Source organism: Brachyistius frenatus, unplaced genomic scaffold (assembly GCF_029030835.1).
Source record: "Brachyistius frenatus isolate BFR_SWC_R1_liver_20210118 unplaced genomic scaffold, ASM2903083v1 Contig_6, whole genome shotgun sequence".
Lineage (NCBI taxonomy): Eukaryota > Metazoa > Chordata > Actinopteri > Embiotocidae > Brachyistius > Brachyistius frenatus.
The window spans coordinates 8,368,748-8,388,218 of NW_027210605.1; the positions used below are offsets into that span (position 1 = coordinate 8,368,748).

The window sequence follows — 19,471 nt, forward strand, 5'->3', positions numbered from 1 at the left end:
ATTCCACTGGGAACCTGTGTGCCCTCAGCATATGGAAACTAAGGGCCTTTAGTTCAATTATACAAGCCCATTGAGCTTCAGAATATTGACATATCTCTGTATTCTGAAAATGTCATGGATAATGATCAACCAGTTCACCAGAAAATGCTTTCATAGAAAGCAAAATTTGGAGGCAAGATGTAGAGTATATTGAATTTGTGGACTTGCTTTAAGGTCAAGATACCTGCTTATAGGTAGTGAGAGCTTTTTCCAAGTCAGTGCTTATCACACATCCTTAGCCACGCAGTGTTAAAATAATATATATCATATTGTAAACCAGGTGTTTTGCAAAGGCGCTGATAAGTGGGTTGAGTTGTATGCAGAGGTTACATGACAAATCTAGTTATGCTCAATGATCACTATTAATTTCCATTATCACCGGCTGGTTGCACAGGGATAGACTTTACCCATAGATACAACAAATTGTGAAACTTCAGAATTATATTTCAGTTCATTGTTCACACAGACCTGACTATTTACTGATTATTGTAAGGAAGTGAGAGTTGCTTTCTATTCTGAATCAATTAAGACTTGCATGGTTGCTCCAGCAGAAAATGTGTTACCACTGGAAGAAACAGGCTTACCTGTTTTACCCAACAATTCCAACTGCACCTTTTTTTAGATAATAAATTGTTTATTAATTCAGCATGAGGAGAGTTTAAAAAAAAACAACACACAAAATGTCCAATGCGATCTGGTAATAATTTACAGAAACTGCTTTGCGGATAGAATTGGCTAAACAGTAACATCCCTTAACTTTTCATTCACAAAACTTTAACAAAATATGGATCTTGTAGCCACAACATTTATTTACTCTGCTTTGTGTTTTGGTATCCATGTCTTTATGTCTTAATCTTCAGTCTTGCTCTGGTCACCGACAGCTACGGACAGAATCTTAATTGATCTAATCTGGTTACTGCTTGCTATTTTCAACAGTTCCATTAGAAAACTCCCATCCTCCCCCACTCTGTCTCTCTCCCTTCGCCTCCCACACTCACCCCCCATCTGCCCTGACCTACATGGTAGTCACATGGCCCCGGCTCCCTGGCTTGGCATTTTATGGAAAATCTGCAGGAGATAAAGCCACAGGGTTTAAAGTGTTATCCCTGCCTGTCCTTTGAGAAGGGCTAAACACTGAATGAGGTGTTATTGCATCAATGCTGTTGGACACACACAGGCACCAAAGAGGATATCTCCCTCCCTCCTTCCCTCTATCTCTGTGTCTCTCTCCCTCTCTCTCCTCAATTTGATTGGATTTAGTAGAGTGTCACCACTGTGACTTTGGGGGATTTCTCTTTCCCTGTCACTGTCTTCTGCATGCTTGCTTGGGTTATTTACTTAACTTGTCCAGAAAATGGACTGTGATCTGCAGCTTACCGGCAAAGCTAGGGAGAGACAAGTGCCTCATGGTAGTTAAGATATGCCAGACTGGCACCTAGGCACTTATTCGCCTGCTCTGGTTTGCTTACTCCCTTGCTGGTGCTGAGGGCTTAGTTTTGCATTGTGACCGAGTCCCCTTCACACTGTTGTCTGCCTGTAAATTTTCTGCTGTCCTTGCTATTCAGCCAATTACAGCAAAAGAGCTTTAGCGATTTTTTTTTTCTCCTCCCCCTTTCTCTTCCTCCTGGTGTATATTTATATATTTATTTTACAAGCAAATGACAAGCATTGCTGAAGGTTAAAAAAAATGCTGAATTTCATAGTGCATATAATGTCAACTTTTTTCTGTAGCAGGACTAATCAATAGAAGTCAACTTCATCTTGTGCAGAACAAATACACACACTGCAGACTTAACATAGATTCCTTGCCTGTTGCATTTGAATTTTGAAGCTTTCTTACAGCTATTAATGCTTAAATGTACAAAAAGGACACACAGCAGCCTCATAAAATTCTCAGTTATTTGTTAGCGAGTTGATTTTCTTTTAAAACAATTTGGATCTGTGAGTAAAAGACTTTTCGTAGACTTTTTTTTTTAATTCATAAATTCTGTTGTTACAAGTTAAAGTGGATTCACGTAACAAATACAAAAAATGAAATGTACTTAATTAAGGTCCCACTGTGTTAATTATGCTTTCAGTATAGATATTTCTTTTAAAATGTTCCTGGAGAAGTACTCCCTTGTTATGGAACCTCAATGACAGAAACAACGATTACTCTTAAAATTAAATTGACTATAAGAGATACTGTGAGAGTTAAAGTGCTGAGAAATAAGTTCAGTTTATCTTTATTTTGCAGATGGTCAGATGTTTTGTCCCTCTGCACCTATTTGAGCTTTTATGCTGTCCTCTTGACATTAATCTGCTCTGTCCCATACTGGCAACCTTAGTACTCGTAGCTATATATTCAGTAATTGGTTTAGAAGTACACACCCTTAAGCTCATCTACACAGTACTGTGTTTCGGTGCATACACCATATGTTCCTCTCAGGTACGTTTTCTGAGTTGTTTGGTCTCTTTGGAGCTAGGACATGGTACAAGACATGTTTGACCTGATGTCTGTTAAAGGCCACCGAATGACTATCAATACAATGTCAAATGTAATGCGGAGCCACAAAGCAGTCGAGGAATGCACCCATGCCATGTTGCATTCTGGTGCTAAAATGACCAGAGCAAATATCTTCCCAAAAATACTGGCTAAGATAAAGCAGTTCGGGCAGTTTTGCATCACTGTGGCGATTGGTTATAGTAATGCTATACTTGACATGGCGAGTGCAGACTTGGAGCAGTCCCTTTGCAACCAAAAAAGGAACATCACATGGGCTTTTTTTTTTGTTCTATCTCATAAAACCAAAACCAGAAGTTACACAAGTGATAATTGTGCATAAAAGCAGTGACACCACAAAATGCACAGTGTTCCAAAACAAGAGAGCAGAAGAATAAAGGGCTCTTTCCACCAGTGAAAATCAGCCACGCCTAGCAGTGGGAACGGAAAGCAAAACTGCTTAATGTGACAAAATCAAGACAGAAACACTCCGAGGGAAAGTTGGAATTAGGATCCTGAAAGATTTATGCCTCCATTTTATTTATAATTTGTTTTCTTTTGCTTATTGGAATTGAGTTGCAACTGAATATTTGATGAACACAGCCTAGAAGTAAGGATGTAATGTCAGCAAGGAAACAAAAAAGTAAAGAGAAACAACCAAGAAATGTATTTTGCAAAGTTTGCGCTTTGGAATAAACTAACATGCCTTTGCTTTCACAAGTAGCTTGTTAATTGAATGTGGGGGGGAGTTCGCTATCTGCAGGTTGTTTTGAGCCCTAGCGAGGCTAGCTGCGCCTTTCCGTATGCACTGCGCTGAGTGCTGGGTACTCTCCGTGCACAGAACACCATCTGCATTTTGCTGTTAACGCGCCTTCACATCCAAGGGAGGATTAGGAGAAAATCCCCAGGTTTTTTTCAACCAGTTGACAAATATCAGATTTGTCTCTAAAAAATTAGCTCCATCTATATCTCCCACCATATGACACACAAAAAAGATTATCTTTAATACCCAGCCAGCTTGGTTGTGGAAAAAGCAGATTAAAGTTTCAGTTTGGTCATATTTACGCAGCCACTTCAAGTGCGAGACTGCCTGAATTACACAGTAGACAGACCTCTTCACAAAGAGTCCTCCCCCCACATGTACACCCACCCCCAAGCTTTACCTTCGAGAAACAAGATGTCTGCCTTGAAACAATTAGACATCATACTTAAATAATTCATCATTTCCCAGTCAGTCTTTCTCTCCTACGTGTCCTTTAAACAGACAGAGTGAGCTGCCAAAGGGGCTAAAGTGAATAACAGCAGCAGGTGCCTTTTCAGATGGAGCTTTGTAGTCTGCAGAGGGTGCTGGGCTGTTATTTTAGTGGCCCACTGGTGAGGAGCAGGGGGTGGCTGGGAAACAGACCTGGTAGCTGACCTGAGACCCCAGAGCTGTCCTATTAGCAGTGTGTTCTCCTCTAAACGTTAGCAATTCCTGGCTTTTGTTGCGCTTACTTCTCAGATGAATCAGAGATGAAACACATTTAAACAATATGCAGCCGTGGTCACCTGTGAAGTTAAAGAAGCCATTACATTGCTTGAATCCCCATTGGAGAGTTTTAAGAACCTTACTTCCTAAAATAAACTCCTTTGACCCTGAAGGAGGTCATTTGTGTCTAGTGACAGATTGTAAGGCTGGACATGCATGATTATTACCCATCAGCATGCATCAGAGGGATTTAAACATACGAGTAAGATGCTCCTTAAGCCTCTACTAAGTCACTGTGTTCTTCCTGACCATTTCATTATCAAATACATAATCGTCATCTGCCGAGGACAGGACTGAAGGCCTAAGGCCCTACCTGGTGTCCTGCATGTTGACTTCCTTGCTTCCGCTCAAGACCACTGCCCCACCCAGAGGTTGCTTTATGAACACAGGAGCCCCATAAATGAAATTAAGGTGTCAATTAGTCAATTACAGCATAATAACTCTGAGGGCAGACATTTAGAGACAAAGAGAACCTCAGCTAAGTTCATTTCCTCCAGCCCAGGAGCCTAGCGCTTGGCACACGTCACTCCCCACCCAGACTCGCTGAATAAGGGCCCCAGTGCTCTCCCTAATGTTATTTTCCCCTGGATATCTTTTTTTGATCAACAATTTCCTTTCATGGTTTTTTTTTTTTCAGATGCAGGGGATGCGCTTTTTCTCTCCTCAATTTGGCTAGGGAGAATTTTATAATTTAGTAATTAAAATCTTTGTTAGGCTTTAGAAATTGCAGCTAATTGAATTTAATGGGAAGATGAATTTCAATTTTATTTGATTAGCAGGACCCCTGGCATAGGTATTTATGGAAAAAACTCTACAAAAATATGCTGTGTGGGCTAAGATGGCATAATAGAATTACAGATAATCAGATTTCACTGTCATGAATTTCACTCTAATTTCACTATAATTTTCCATTAGATAGCTGGTTTACAAATATTTGCTCATCTGCGATGGGAAAGGCTATCTGTCTAAAATGATTACCGAGCGAGCCTTCAGAAATATGTCCCTTTTTTCTCCTCCTTTTAAAACCAGATTGCGAGGGATCAAAATTAGGAAGATTGCATTATGGATGTCTGCATCCGGGAGAGCAATGGGCGAGATATGATGATTACGGCCGGGGGATGAAAGCAGTGTCAAGAAAAATGTATGACTGAAAAACATAGGCCTATTCTATCTAGTAAATCTCTGCTCTCAGCACACTGCCGCCAAGCAACATGCTGTATCCTGGTTCAGGTAATCTCAGTAGGGTATAGCACAAAAAAGAAAGACGCAAGAATATGTGAATATGTCGACATACAAATATACCTTATACTTCATACAAACTCCATGTTAATTGCTTCCGAGTGTGCACCTATAATGAGATTTTGCCATGTGATTTTCAGTGTATGTATAGATGCATATACAGCTACATTCTAATTATGAAAATCAAATGAGATTCTTAAGAATCATTGTCATGAGTAATGCAAATGATGATCATCAAAATGTGGTGCATTGCCATCATCATTGCTCCAGCTATATTTGTGTGTAAGTTTAATATTCAGCTCCTTCCTTGCTTAAAAATAAATATATAATGCAATATAAACAGACGTGAGAGGGAATAATATTCCACATCACAGACAACCTCGAATAGCACGAGGGTGAACTCTTGTTGAATCCCACTTTAAAAGCCCCTGCTTCAGAATTAAGCTTTTACACGTTCTATTTCCTGCCAATTTTACACAACATGACAGTGAATATCAAGAATGAACTTGATCCATTGTCCGCTGAAAAACATAAACAATTTTAATTTGTTGTGTTTAAAGTTAGAGGCACTGGAAGTGGCTCATGCCGCTCCTCCTGTGCATCGCCCCTCTGCCCCCCCCCTCCTCCCCCCTCCACCACCACCACCACCTGTACTCTTCGCCTGTTAGGACAGAGCTCCACCCCACGCCAACTCACACCCACTCTGTCCTATTCGCTCACTCACTTTTTGCCCTGAACTGCCAGAGACGGCAAGAGGGGTTCAAAAACACAATCTGACTTTCGGCAAAGGTCAGATTTCTCACTCGGCATGTCTCTGGGCTTTGGGCACAAAAGCCACTGAATTCACATCTTTCAACTGGGCCATAGCTTTTGTCCTGGGGAATGGAGGACTCGGAGTGGGCCCTGCACCAGACCAGCCCCTCCTGGAGTGCACTGTCAGGGGCAGCCAAACGTCTGGCCCGGCGGCCCTTTGACTGATGTACCCCTACCATGTCACACGCACAGCAGCGCGCACACACACTCACATGCATACACACTCCACCTTGCCCTCAACATTCTCCCGCATGCTACATACAATACCCCTAGACCACATCAAACAAAAAGCCCCACAGCTCCTTGTGAAAAGTAATGGTTTCGCCCCCAAAGATGGCAGCTCGAGGGCCAGAGGGCTGTAATGCATGGACGACAAACCCTCCCTCCTGTGGACATTGTTACATGAATAGAATTCACCCTGCACACCAAAACGTCCCCCGATATCAAGTTTAGGGATACTGTGCAAGTTTTTGTTGTTATCCTGTACCTATCTGCGACAAAAACGTCAGCGTTACAACCATACAGATTTTTTTCATATCCTATTTTCAACCACACTTATTTTAAACTTTCATTTAAAGCTGATAGAAATGTCAGGTTGTTTTTTTTTAAACACAAAATTCTAATAATTACATTGTCTCTTATCCCAGTCTTGTCGGACTAAAGCTGCTCACAAGAGCTCAATACTTTTAAAATACTGTAAGTTACAACATAAGTGATCTGATTTCCTTTGTTATTAACTTTATTGACAATATGTCATGCCTTTTGTACTAAATTACAGTAAATACAGATGTTTAAACAGATGTAAAAATGGATGTATAAACATGTCAGTTTAGTGGCAGGGAGTGTTTAACCCAGTTTTAAAGTAAGGATCTATATAGGCATCAAACTTTACCAGGTGTAGCTAATCCACCAAACAAAATATGCTTGTACAATATGTGAGATATGAAGAACAAGACTGACACTTGACCAAAGATTTCATCCAAAAGCTTTGCGATTTTTTTAAAAAATCGGGCTGCCAAGTCAGGTCATGTATGAGAAAAACAATAACATTTAATCACAGCGAATGCAAATACAAACCTGAAGTTGTATTTAGAGTACAAAGTGAGATTAAGGGTGTGACCTTTTGATAGAAGCTCTTTTGAAGATGTTTTACTTTATGTGGGTTCGGAAGGAGAAGACAAAGGTTTTTTTTTCTCCATTATTAACCAGAATGAGTCATCATCGTTTCAGAATCAACCAAAACCTGTTTTATGTACATACTTTGGACTCCTCTTGACAGCACTCAGGAACTGAAGCCAGAACTATGTGTCACTGCATTATGGTTCACAACCATAAAGTTGTTCATTTCCTCTTTTCTATGACAAGTAAATTCTAGTTGTATAACACCTTTATTCAAAATAAAACTGCTGTGAAAAACAGGAATATCCAGTTGCCTTTGAAAGTTTAGACTTTCTTGTTATTTTGTATCGCTTTGTAAATTCCATATTCTGGACTCGGAGCCTATGTTTACAGTATATGGACATTATGTACAAATGGTCCAGAGGCACTTTGCATGCTACTGCGGAAGAAACTGCCAGGCAAATAAGGGGTTTGTCTTATAAAGTATTCATTGTCACCTGGTAACGGCTGTCGTTTATCATTTCACCTGAAATTACAATGAAAACTGATAGCTTATCAGAGGGAGGGAAAGAGAGAGAGAGTGCGCTGTGAGGGAGAGAAGCAAAGAAAGTGTGCTGCGCAGTACTGAAATAGAGAGGATCTCTGTTTTGTGAGAGAAGTGGAAGAGTTATTTGCTTCAAGCTCAAGTGCTGCAGTAATATTTTTCCTCAAATACTCTGTTTCTTCAAGACACACGAGAGGCCAAGAATATTCATCATATGCAGGAGTTTACTCAATATAATTGTGCCCTTTTAATGTGGAGACATTCAATGATGATTTAATAAGTGGCTGACTTGCTCACAAAACTGTTGAAATAGCTTTTTACATACTCTTGTTGTACTTCATATAAAATAATAATCAAATACGGTTGTTAAAGAAGCTGTTTTTAAATGCGGTAACACTGAATTTGATTTAAATACTTGGCCTAAAAGCCTCAAATACTTAATGAAGAAAAATATAATATATTTTAATAAACGTGTAATCTTTTCCTCCACAAAACCTTTTTTTTTTTTTTTTAAAGTGTTGTGCTCCCCTCATTTGAATAGAGGCAGTGGAGGCTCCACCCCAAGAGAGTTGAAAGGCTAGAAGACCACAAAGATGGAAAGGCCAGCCCACTGAGGGAGGGAGAAAAAAAACTGCTCCGGTTCCTCTGCCATAATTTCCTATCAGCCTATTCAGACAACATCACCAACAGCTTGGTCTGCGTGTGTGTGTGTGTGTGTGTGTGAGTGTGTGTGTATGGGAGCAGAGCGGAGAGAGAGGCAGCGCACGAGAGGCAGAGAGAGCGACACACAGAGAGAGAGAGAGAGAGAGAGAGCAGGCAAGGGGGAGGCTCCATATTCTTTCACCTACCCCCCCGTCAAACCACAGGAAGGAGGGGCCAAACCCTAAGCTGCCAATCAAATCCGCTCGTGGCAGCCGGCATTATCTCAGCAACAAACTATTGACAGATTACATGTCAAGGAGTTTAGTGCTTGATTGAAGGAAGCCTTTTTTTTTTATCTAGTTACTTTTCCGCTTTATTTCCCCCTCCACCAACCAACATTCGAATGACTTTCTAACAGAGTTGAGTAATATTATGAAAGTTACATGTCTGAGAGGATTTAACTTCGACTTCCCTGAATATGGTGAGTACTCTTCTTCTTTTCTGTCTTTGTCAGAGACGTTTTATTAGCTGACAGTTTAAGGTGTGCCTTTATCTCGGACTAAATATACAGAGAGGGGAAGTTGTCCCTGATTAAACTATGTGCCAGCGTGTACGTATACCCAAGTGTTGCGACACCCTTATTTATAGCTCTTTGACAGTGCCCAAAGGTGACTGCAATATCAAATATGATATTTCTCCACCACACGGCTCAGGACGCTGTGTTACATGCAGCACGTGAAGAAAGTTCAAGTTTCATTTTCTCTTGACAGAGTATATTTCTGTGCTAGAGCATGAGACCAGCACAACACCTTGTCAGGCTTTTTTTCCCCCCCTCCTCATCATTCACATTTTCCTGCTTGTTTTTAGTCCTTTTCATTTAACTACATGTTTGATTGTTTTTTTAAAAGCCAGTGTTTGGCTCAGTAGAAATACTGGTACTGGTTTGACCCACAGAGGCACTGGCGATACCATTAGGGTAACCTGAATGGCCTAAGGGTTTGTTGCCAAGGGGACAAAGCAAACAAACTGTTGTGTTGCTTATGTTGTCACACATGTAAAGGGAACAGGAGCAGTGCTCACACCTTTCCAGGTACTTCTAATTAGTGTATGGACAGTACACAGGTGTTTGTTGCATTAATATGTTAACATACTGATATGTCAAATGCGTCAGAGGGAAGGTAAAATTGTAAATATGTATATTTTTCAAATATGTAAAAAGATTGATCTCAGTGATTACCTTTTTTGTGCAAATGCACCAGTGAGTCATTTTAAATTTGATTAAACCTGTAGCTGCCAGGTTAACAACAGTCCTTCTCTGCGTACTTTTAGAAAGATCAACTTGTCCTATTGTAAGTGGATTACACCTTATACTTATAAGCGTCACTCTACTCCCCACTTAACTTATAAGTCGACTTTTTTTGTGTGTTTTCAAATTTTACATTTAGTTCTTTCTGTTGTGTGTGTACTGTATGTGCGTGTGTGATTTCTGACTGCATGGTGTCTTCCTTTTATAATGTGTGTTTATTAATACTCCCTCCACATTTCATTATTCCTGCTTGATAACTAAATAATAGGTTTTTTTTTTTAGACATTACGAGTTCTCTTTCTCTTTGATCAATCTGATCTGCCCTACTTTTTAAACGCCTTATTTTAAACTCACACAGTATAAAAATATTTATCAAAGGTTGTGGTATTTTTGAGTAGGATATTTTTAAAATTCCATCAGAGTTTTAAATTACAGAAAGGATTCCCAGGAATATATATATATACAGTCAAGATTATTCTGTGTTTTTGTCTTAAAAAAAAAAAATAGAAAACAAAATCTGTAATTCAAACTCAAAGCAGGCTTTGCTCCAGGCTTTTCATTTTAATGTTTATATGTCAGTTATGTGCTCTGTCTGTATTTCATTTTTATTCCTTTCTATTTGTTTTCTACTGCTTTCTACTTTCTATTTGTTTTCTACTGCTCTTGACAATATTCAGGCGTTTCTGCTCTTTAATTTGTACATGGCCGTATTAATAAAAAATAAAAGACAATCTAAAGATAACATTGCTTAAGGAAAACTGTACAGTAGACCACTATGACCACAAGGTTGCACAAACACATGCGAGAGACAGACAGTGAGAGGTTGGTGATAATTTCTGGTTATTTAAGGTGTCCTGCATTATAGTTTAAAATAACAACAAACAAGTTTGACTGTTATCGTGACACACCCTAATTTCAAACTTTTCGTCAGCTCGGAAAATGTTTTTCTCCCCTCTTATGAGTCATAATGTTGATTGCCTTCTCCCTCACCGAGTTGTCTCATTAACCCTTTGTGGCCCTCTCCATCGTTTACGGCCGTCCACAAAACTGGGATGAAATGAGGGAGAAAAACAAGTCCAGGTCTGAAGGCCCTCAATAACCTTTTATCACAATTTAGCAATAACCTGAATCAATTTGATGTCTTAAGCAATAAAATATGCTGTTGCACTCCTATTTCTGCTGCTCCTTGGATGACAGTAAATTTACATTTTTTAATTAAACTAGCCAGAATTTTTATTAGGGGGCTGGACTATGCTAATGGAAATGTTGTGTACAGCAGATTAACAGAGTTTTGAAATAAATTTAACAGGGAGACATTTGGAGGGAAAAAATGCGAGTCATTGTCTTTAACCTCTTTCATGCCGATTTCTCCTGGGGGATCCTTGTATTCTAAGGAGCCTTGTCAGGGAAGAGTGCTTCTCAGCAACGAGGTGATTAGTATCGCCTTGTCAACCGAGGAAAAACACTCACATTCTCAAGATTTATTTATTTAATATCTTTTTCATATTATACAAAAATGTATGATTTTTGTCATCGTCTGCATATGCATCAAAATATAGTGACACAACACTCTGATTCAGTTAGTTTAAATTAGGTGTGAAAAAGAAAAAAGGCTATAATTATGTTTTCTTTTGCTTTTTTTTTATATTGTTAAAAACAGTAAAATTTTATCCCAACATTTTAATTTATATTTAAAAAACTGCATTACTTGTCAATTCTTGATTTTGATTTTCCAGTCTAAATTGTTTTTGTATCTTTAAATGTAGTTTCCTTATTTCACAGATTGTCAAATACAGCAGTTAATGGCAGCATATATGTTTGTGTAGTTTTATGGTCCGCGCTCAGTATTTGATTGATGTTGCGCGAGGCTGTGTGTGTTATGCCTGGTTTTAGCGGAGTGGCAGGGGCAGAGAAGGGGGGACACAGACAACAGACAAGGGCAGGGAGGTGTGTGTGTGTGTGTGTGTGTGTGTGTGTGTGTGTGTGTGTGTGTGTGTGTGTGTGTGTGTGTGTGTGTGTGTGTGTGTGTGTGTGTGTGTGTGTGTGCGTGCGCGAGAGGGAGTGTGTGCGTGCGTGCGTGTTAGGGGGGGTAAAGGGAAAGAGAGGGACAGCTGAGTCTTGATTGAGCATGTGCCCAGTCATCAGACAGAAACCACCCAACACCATAATTACCTTAACCCCCATCTTTTAATACCCAAATCACACCAACTGGCTTTTTTTTTTTTTACCAGCAGGAAGAGGAAACATCAGAGATCAAATGATCAAATAAACTCCAGATGCACGTGGGCTGCCATGCATCTTGCCGCAGTAGCCAAAGTGTTCAGGGCTACTTGATATGGGCCAGCAGCAAGGCAAGTGGCATCACCACCCCCTTTCTTCACTCCGGTGCACTCATGCAGTGGCCAGCACCTAATTAAAACCTCAAAGCTCCCCGTCACCAATCTGGAGTAATGGCCTAATTAATACTTGGTGAAGAAATATTCCAGAATGATAAACAGGTTGCACCTTGGGTCTTCATTGCCTTTATTATCTAAAATATAACTGCCTAAGTTTTTATTATCACAGATAATGCATGTTTGTTAAACTGCTGTGCTAAAAATAAGGCAAGTGGAAATATTCTTTGTAATCCTGCTATTTTATAAAGGAAAGCAATCAATTATAAATTATATCATGGATTAGAAAAGAAAGGTTTTTAAAGGTTAATATTTCGAGGGGGAAAAAAAGTGTTTTTTTTATCCATATTTCTTTCTCATTTCTCTGAGCATAACCAGCGCAAAAGAAATCCTGCTTTTAATCTGGCAGCTAAATGTGCCGTGTCATGTATTCTTGTGTGCAGAGTCAAGAGAGAAGCCTCTATAACTTTTTTCGATTTCCTAATCTTTCATATGAAATTATAATTTCATGCAAAATCAGGGAGTAGAATAATCTGTAGTTGTTGATCTGCTGTATAAGAGGGGAAAAGGGGAAAATGAAGAGGTAATTAGCAGAGTGGAAGACTTTGGCGCGTTTGTCTGAAAGCGTGGTCTCCACTGGCCATGAATGAATTTGCATGCTTCGCTTATCGAAGCGCACTTATTAGGCCAGCTGAAAGAGAGATTAAGCCGGCACAAAATGTGGTGACTAATCCTTTTAAATGTGGCAGGGGGTCTTTAAGGTGTGAACCAGCCCGTACGTAGGTTAGTGGGCATGGAATGTGACAGACCACAACTTTTTGGGGTTAACTGTCTAATGACAAGGACAGTGATAGACACGGGTAATAAATTAGTAGTTTATCTTGTGACCCTCTTATCTCTGGAATAAATACGTCAGGTGGGGTCGGACTGGTTATAGATAATGACGGAAACACTGTGTGGTCCAATATCTGACTTTTCTTTATTTTTGTTGAATAATTAATTGCAAGTTTAGTTAACCACATATGTTTGACGAGAGAAAAGTAGGCATAAAAACAAATCTCTTCTCTCACTTTATAACTGATTTTTGTTTGTGTTGAGCACGGTTTCAGTTCTCTTGTTGGGGACCTGCTGTAACGTCTCTTGCTTTGCTTTTTGATCGGATGGAAGAGAAAAAAAACAGAAACAAGAAATCAGGGTTTTTTTTGCGTCACTTTCACTCTGAGCGTCAAAATGTTTGCTCTGCTGAGTTACAGAGCCAACACCCCTGTCCTCAATCGTAATTGACTGCAAACAGGACCGCAGTGACGTTTCAACACTACCCTGCTCGGTCTTTTGTGTCTCCCATACATCTTCCACGCAGTTCCCGACTCGGCACCCCTCAACTTCAGCTCCCCTTCTGCCGTGTGTGTTTTCATGTGACATTCTATTCACTTGGGTCAGTAGCAGGCAGCAGCAGCAATAATTACTGTCGTTACATGATAAATCTGAAGCCCAGCTGTTCATTTCTGTCACAACAGAAAGAGAGGGGGAAAGACAGAGAAGAAGGGGAGAAGAGAAGAGCTCAGGAGTATGCAGTTTGCCGGATTTCTTTCCTTTTTTTTTTTTTTTTTTTTTTTTACTTGGTAACTTGATAGGATTACATGGTTCTGGAGCCCACACCTGTTAAGAGGCTGTTAGCAGAACAGTTGGCAGTCCCATAGCCACAGCTTAGCCTTTTTGCTGTCCGTTCTGTATCCCCTTTTGGGGATTTCACCCGGCATGTATGACGAGAGTTTGTTTCTCTGGGCTCCTGCCTCAGTGAGGAGTGAGGAGGGGAGAGCGGTCCTTGTGACACGCGAGCGGTGTATGTTTGATCTTACAGTGCATATCCCTACGTGTGTGTGTGTGTGTGTGTGTGTGTGTGTGTGTGTGTGTGTGTGTGTGTGTGTGTGTGTGTGTGTGTGTGTGTGTGTGTGTGTGTGTGTGTGTGTGTGTGTGTGTGTGTGTGTGTGTAAAGGAGGGTCGGCTGACATCTCTTTTTCCCTCCCTCTCCTGAGAGATGTTGTCTGCCAGCAGTTGTATTTCCCTCTCCAACCTCAGTCACTCCGGAGCCACCCCCCGGCAACAACATATATGCAAGTAACACGACAGCAACCAAAGAAATAATTCAACTTAGTTTGTTTTTCACAAGGACGGCGGACAGGTGTTGGCAGAGTCCTAAAATGTCCAAATACAGGTTAAACAAGACGATTTAAATGATTAAGGGATAGGTTGAGAAGTTTTGTGCATATTTTAGGAGTGCCAAAGCCGTGCTGTCAATTAGAAATACTTTAGGAAGGAGTGGAGAAATGAGTAATGCATAAAATTTGTTGCTTGTTTTTTCTTGTTCAGTTATTATTAAAAACAGTTCTGAATAGTGTGTTATCGCAGGGAAGGCAGTTTGTGGGAGAATCAGTGACAGTCATCAGACATAGGAAATCACACTACAGTTGTTTTGTGCCTTGGTGCAACGTGTCTTACTGCCTTATTTGGCATTCAGCAGCAACCCAGCTCTTCGGCTTCGTCACTTTCTATGGGCCCTCAGCACCTGTTCCCCCTATTGTGCTGGAATTTTCTATATTTGGCAAGAAGCTGGAGCCTCTCAATTTGTGTGTAAAGTCCCTGTTTGTAATAGTTAGAGTGCAACAAACTCTAATCTCCGAGGGTATTTTTCTTTTTCTTCTGCTGTTGCTCAGTTTTTCAGAGGACAACTGTAGAAAACATGATTCAACTTGGGAGGACTACGAAACATTTCTCACCAGGGCTCCTAAATGTCATCTTGTCCCTTGCATGTTATTGACACGTTGCATGCCAGAAGTGTAAATTATCCTCCCTCTGAAGCACAGGAGAAATAAAAAAGAGCAAAGTTAATAGATATCTCAGGCTAACTTTTAATTGTTCTGATATGTAATCGCTAAATGACAATAAAAAAAGGAGCAGGGCCACTTTAAAAGCTTTATCTCTCCTGCTCTGTGCCCAAAGTGTCATGTCCATAACAGCACCACCTGATCTACAGAGTAAAATAACCGCTAAGGCTTATTGTTTGGACAATATTGGAGCCCCCCTCCACCCCCGGCCCCCACCCCCTTGCTCTCCCCGCTGCTCCTCTCCCTCTCCCTTGATTCATTTCACCCACTGTCCTCGGCTGCTGGAAAATGGCGTTAATTTTTTTATTACCTGTTTGACTCTCCAGCCTTATTACTGTAGCCCCTTAATGTTCTCTGTAACCGTGGAAACCAGATGAATAAATGTCCGCCAAAGAAAATGAGATGATTAAACAGGTCACCCTTGCAAAACAAATTCGCTTGGTCGAGCGCAATTTGTGTACCAAGCGGCTGTCTTAACAGTTTGCTAACAAGGGGATTGTTTGCCAGACTAACTGACAGAGAAGGGAGGGGGGAAATGAAGATATCTTGGGAAAAGGATATGATTGAAGCGATAATATTTTAGATCGCTGTGCTGTTTGTCTCATCTCTTTATTTTTCATAATAATGGGATGTTTGAAAAGACTTACAGTTGAACCTTTCCTTCTTGGGTATTCCTTAAATATTTGACAGATACTTAAGAATTAGTTTTTTCTAGTGTTCTTTATATTTAACCAGAATTTACAAGTAAGTTTAAAGCAGCCATCCACATTATTGTCAGAGGCATTTGGACTGTGATCATCAGCAAGTGCAGCAGCAAATAGAATTTCCCTCATTTATGTGGCAACCAATCATTACTCCCTAATTGTCCTTGAGGCCATCTGTATAGAATGGCTCGTCCTCTATTGGTGTTGGAATGGTACTGGTCATGGATTTACTAGTCCAATAATGATACTTAACTCCTCTATAGTCAGCGCAACTCCAGCCACAACTGCAGTAATAAATATGAAGGAGGTTTTCTTCTCAAATTAAACAGTAGCCTGAACAGCATACTGTTTTTTCTTTTTTTTTTAAAGTGTTGCTAAGTTTCTTTCCCATGATGTCCCCGCCCTTCCTTTCCTTGTCCAAATGTAATGTTCTCATATGACTTGTTTTAAGCCGAGCTCTGTGACAACCATATGAAACGTCTGGTGTTTTCATCTGGGAAAATAAGAGAGTAGGTTGGGCAGATTTAGCCATGTAAGGATAGGGCAAACATGCAGACTTGGATTAGAATCAGGCCTGCGTTGCTATTCTGACCACAAATCATAAATGTCGGGGACACGGCGGTGGTGTTGTTTATGGAAGGATGCCACGCTGCGCCACTCAAGGGTGTTGCCTGTTTGCATTGATGCACCACCACCACTTACCGCCTCTCGCTTTAAAACAACTTCCGTGTTCCACTCAGCCCAGCCATTTTGTCCCGTCACCAAAGCAGATCCCAAATGTTCACCACAGCTTTAGCCTCAAGTTTAAATGAAGGAGGGGGGGGGGGGTTGTTGCTCAAAACAGGGCTGTGGCTTCTTTAAGTCGTTTGTGGGACAGAAGATGGCGAGCTTGAGTTTTTCCACTGGCGGAGGGGGGTATTTCATCCCAATACAGGGACACTATAGCTCAAAACTGAAAAGCACTTATGCATTATTGATGTTTTAATTTGTGCAAATGCCCAAGTCTTTGTTAAGTGATTATAGTGCTAGGGAGATAACAGGGGAGGTACTTCTCTATGAAACAAGAGCTTGCTTGCTGGCCGCACTGGGAAGCCATTGGACTAAATCTAACAAGTCCATGCTCCTACTCGGCAGAGGGAGAGAAGCTGGACCTGGAAGGGTGTGTGGGGGAGGAGGGGGGGTTGACTCAAAAATATCAACGTGTCTAAGATAAGGAAAAATTCAGCCGTTGATCTTTTGTCCTTATTTCAGCTACACCTCGCCTGTTTATGATGTTGGTTTTATAGGTCTTTTACATCCCTTATCAAAAATTATTTGATGCAAATACAATGTAAGTGACCTGAAAAGCCCCATGTGTAAATACTCCTCGTGGCACACTAGAAACTGACCTTGAGGGGAGAATACAAAGTTATAATGCTTGCAAAACAAGCCAATAAAATAATACTCCACTGAAAGGAAGGAGTTTGGGTAAATATAAAAGAGAAGAGAGGAGAAGCAGTTTTCTTTTGCTGCAATGATTAACTCCGAACAAAGGTTATCAAGGATGACTGATTTTTTTAAAACTCTGTAATTTATGTAATCACCTGCTACAGTTACCTTGCCAGATAAACAGTGAAGGCAGGAAAGGTTGAAACCTTCCCTTAGAAACAAGCGTGTGTATGTGAAGAGTATGAGCTGAGCTGAAAAGATTGCCTTCTGTATCCCAGTTGATCCAATCTCCAACTACATCTCAGATCATTGTCACCAGTGCATAGAAACCTATGTTTCCTCTATTGTGCCATTTGGTGTATGTGATGCTTGTCCAAACTCAGCCTCGGCCGGCGTTGCTCCCACACCTGCAGCTGTTCACACAGCTTGCCTTCCTCCTGCACCTAATGCATGTATAACCTGTGAATTATGCTGTATTCATTTAGCTCAGACTGCATTAATATGGGCTCTATGACTGTCAACCCATGAGATAAGTGTCTTACTTTTGGCTTTGGTTTCAGTATTCTCTTTTGTTCACTGGATTTATTCTTGCTTTATTCTTTTGGAAAATCTGCTTGAGTGTGTGGAACCAGGCTTTGCCTTCTGCTTTGAGGTCCCTGGTGGAGGTAAAACATGAGAACACGCGTGTGCACGCAGGCCCACACATACACACACGCGCACACAGTAGGCTCTCAGGCTTCCCCAAGCATTTACTGCTTTATTAAGCTGTCTCATGAACCCACTAGCAGAACATGAGAATACAGGAAAAAAAGAAAAGCCCATATTACTTAGATGATTTGATGTCATTTGTGGACTACAAAACGCTAGGCTTTATTGTGTTCGCAGGGAGAAAGAGCGGGAGCAGGGAAAAAAAGAAGTTGGCTTAGAAATTCAGAATTTCAATTAGTGTACGTAATCTGAACCTGCCGGCTTTGATAGAGGCTTTTTTTTTTTTTTTTTTTTTACTAAGAATACAGCAGCACTTGTAAAACATTAATTAAGCAGACTTGTTTTTTTAAGGATGGAGTAAAGTGTGCTTTATGCAGTCCTTTTCACTGAACAAAAGGCAGTTACCTCACACAGAGGACTGCTTCACCCAAACCATTTTGAAAAAAAAAAGGCCAATTTGAATTGAAGGAAAAAACAAAAGATGAAAAAAAAAAAAAAAAAAAGACAAGCCATTGAGAGTAATGCTCCAAAAGAGATGATATCATATGAGAGCACAGCCTTTTGCTGAAGAATAGAAATGTATCCGTGCCTCGGTGAAACCTAAGCTTGGCACAGGAAAACGAGCCCCTATTTTAATGACTTTCTACCTGACAGATGACTTTAGACCGCCTTTTGGATCACATTGCTCTGACTTTGTTTCTTACATCATCAAATCATTGATTATTAATAGTTTATGTGAATTGTTAATTCATGGTAATATGAGTTATTATAGTAGGATCCTAGTAAGTGGAAAAAGATGAGACTAAAAAGTCGTGAAAGAGTCTTGAACTTATTTTCAGGAGATTGTGGCAAAGCTGTGTTATGTATATTTGTACTGTATAAAGGCCAGAGCACGCTTTATATTTCTACTGTTTTGTTTCTAGCAAGGCTACATGATACTGCAAGCTGACATGAATGCTCTAAACAACACTGATTAGCATTAAAGGGGATTACAGTTCATTCATTTGCTTTGGTTTTATTTCCCTCGAATGTATCAAGATAAAAACCATTGCAGTTTATTCCCAATAGATCATTTACTAAGTTCAGAAGCAGATAATGGTTAAAGATATAAAAAGCGTAATAAAGGTGATTTTTTTTTTCCACCTATTATAAAACATAGGAGGTTTTATGGCTTCTTGGAATTTATAATAGAAAATGAAAAGAAAAGGATAAAGTCCCTGTCCCTCATTTGCACATGGTGCTGTATATGCATTTTCCACAGACTATTGTAAATCCTCTGGCAGTGGGTGATGAGTACACATACAGATGATACATTAAAACTGCCATAACTCGCACACCCAGCAAAGCTAAAAATCAATTGGAATGGATAGTTAAGCTGGCCCCTAAAAATCAATGAGCAATTCATGTCCTTGATCACAGAGTGTCATTCCTCTCAATGTTAGAGGCTGATGAGGGCTGAACGTACACTCACATACTCGCATTCAGCACAAATATATACCGGAAACATGCACATACATTATCTCAACTGATTCAATAAGTTTAGAGTTAATTCAAGACACAGTTTAAGAACACATTTGTATTTTAAACAACTTCGCTTGATGTCTTAAAAGCAGGCTTCTCACAGTGTTGTCCATTTTACCA

At 40.2% G+C, this 19,471-nt stretch overlaps 1 protein-coding gene across 2 annotated transcripts in view; it reads left to right on the top strand.

Moving 5' to 3' along the window:
- Positions 1 to 19,471, top strand: part of casz1 (castor zinc finger 1) — a 167,454-nt gene that overhangs the window by 83,006 nt on the left and 64,977 nt on the right. The window contains exon 1 of one of the 2 annotated variants that reach the window (XM_069689032.1): positions 8,442 to 8,887. The exons of the other annotated variant lie outside the window; for it this stretch is intronic. Within the exon in view, the coding sequence (XP_069545133.1) occupies positions 8,839 to 8,887 (49 nt within the window). The 5' untranslated portion in view covers positions 8,442 to 8,838. Of the gene's footprint in view, positions 1 to 8,441; positions 8,888 to 19,471 lie in introns of those variants that run through there. 2 annotated transcript variants of the gene reach the window in all.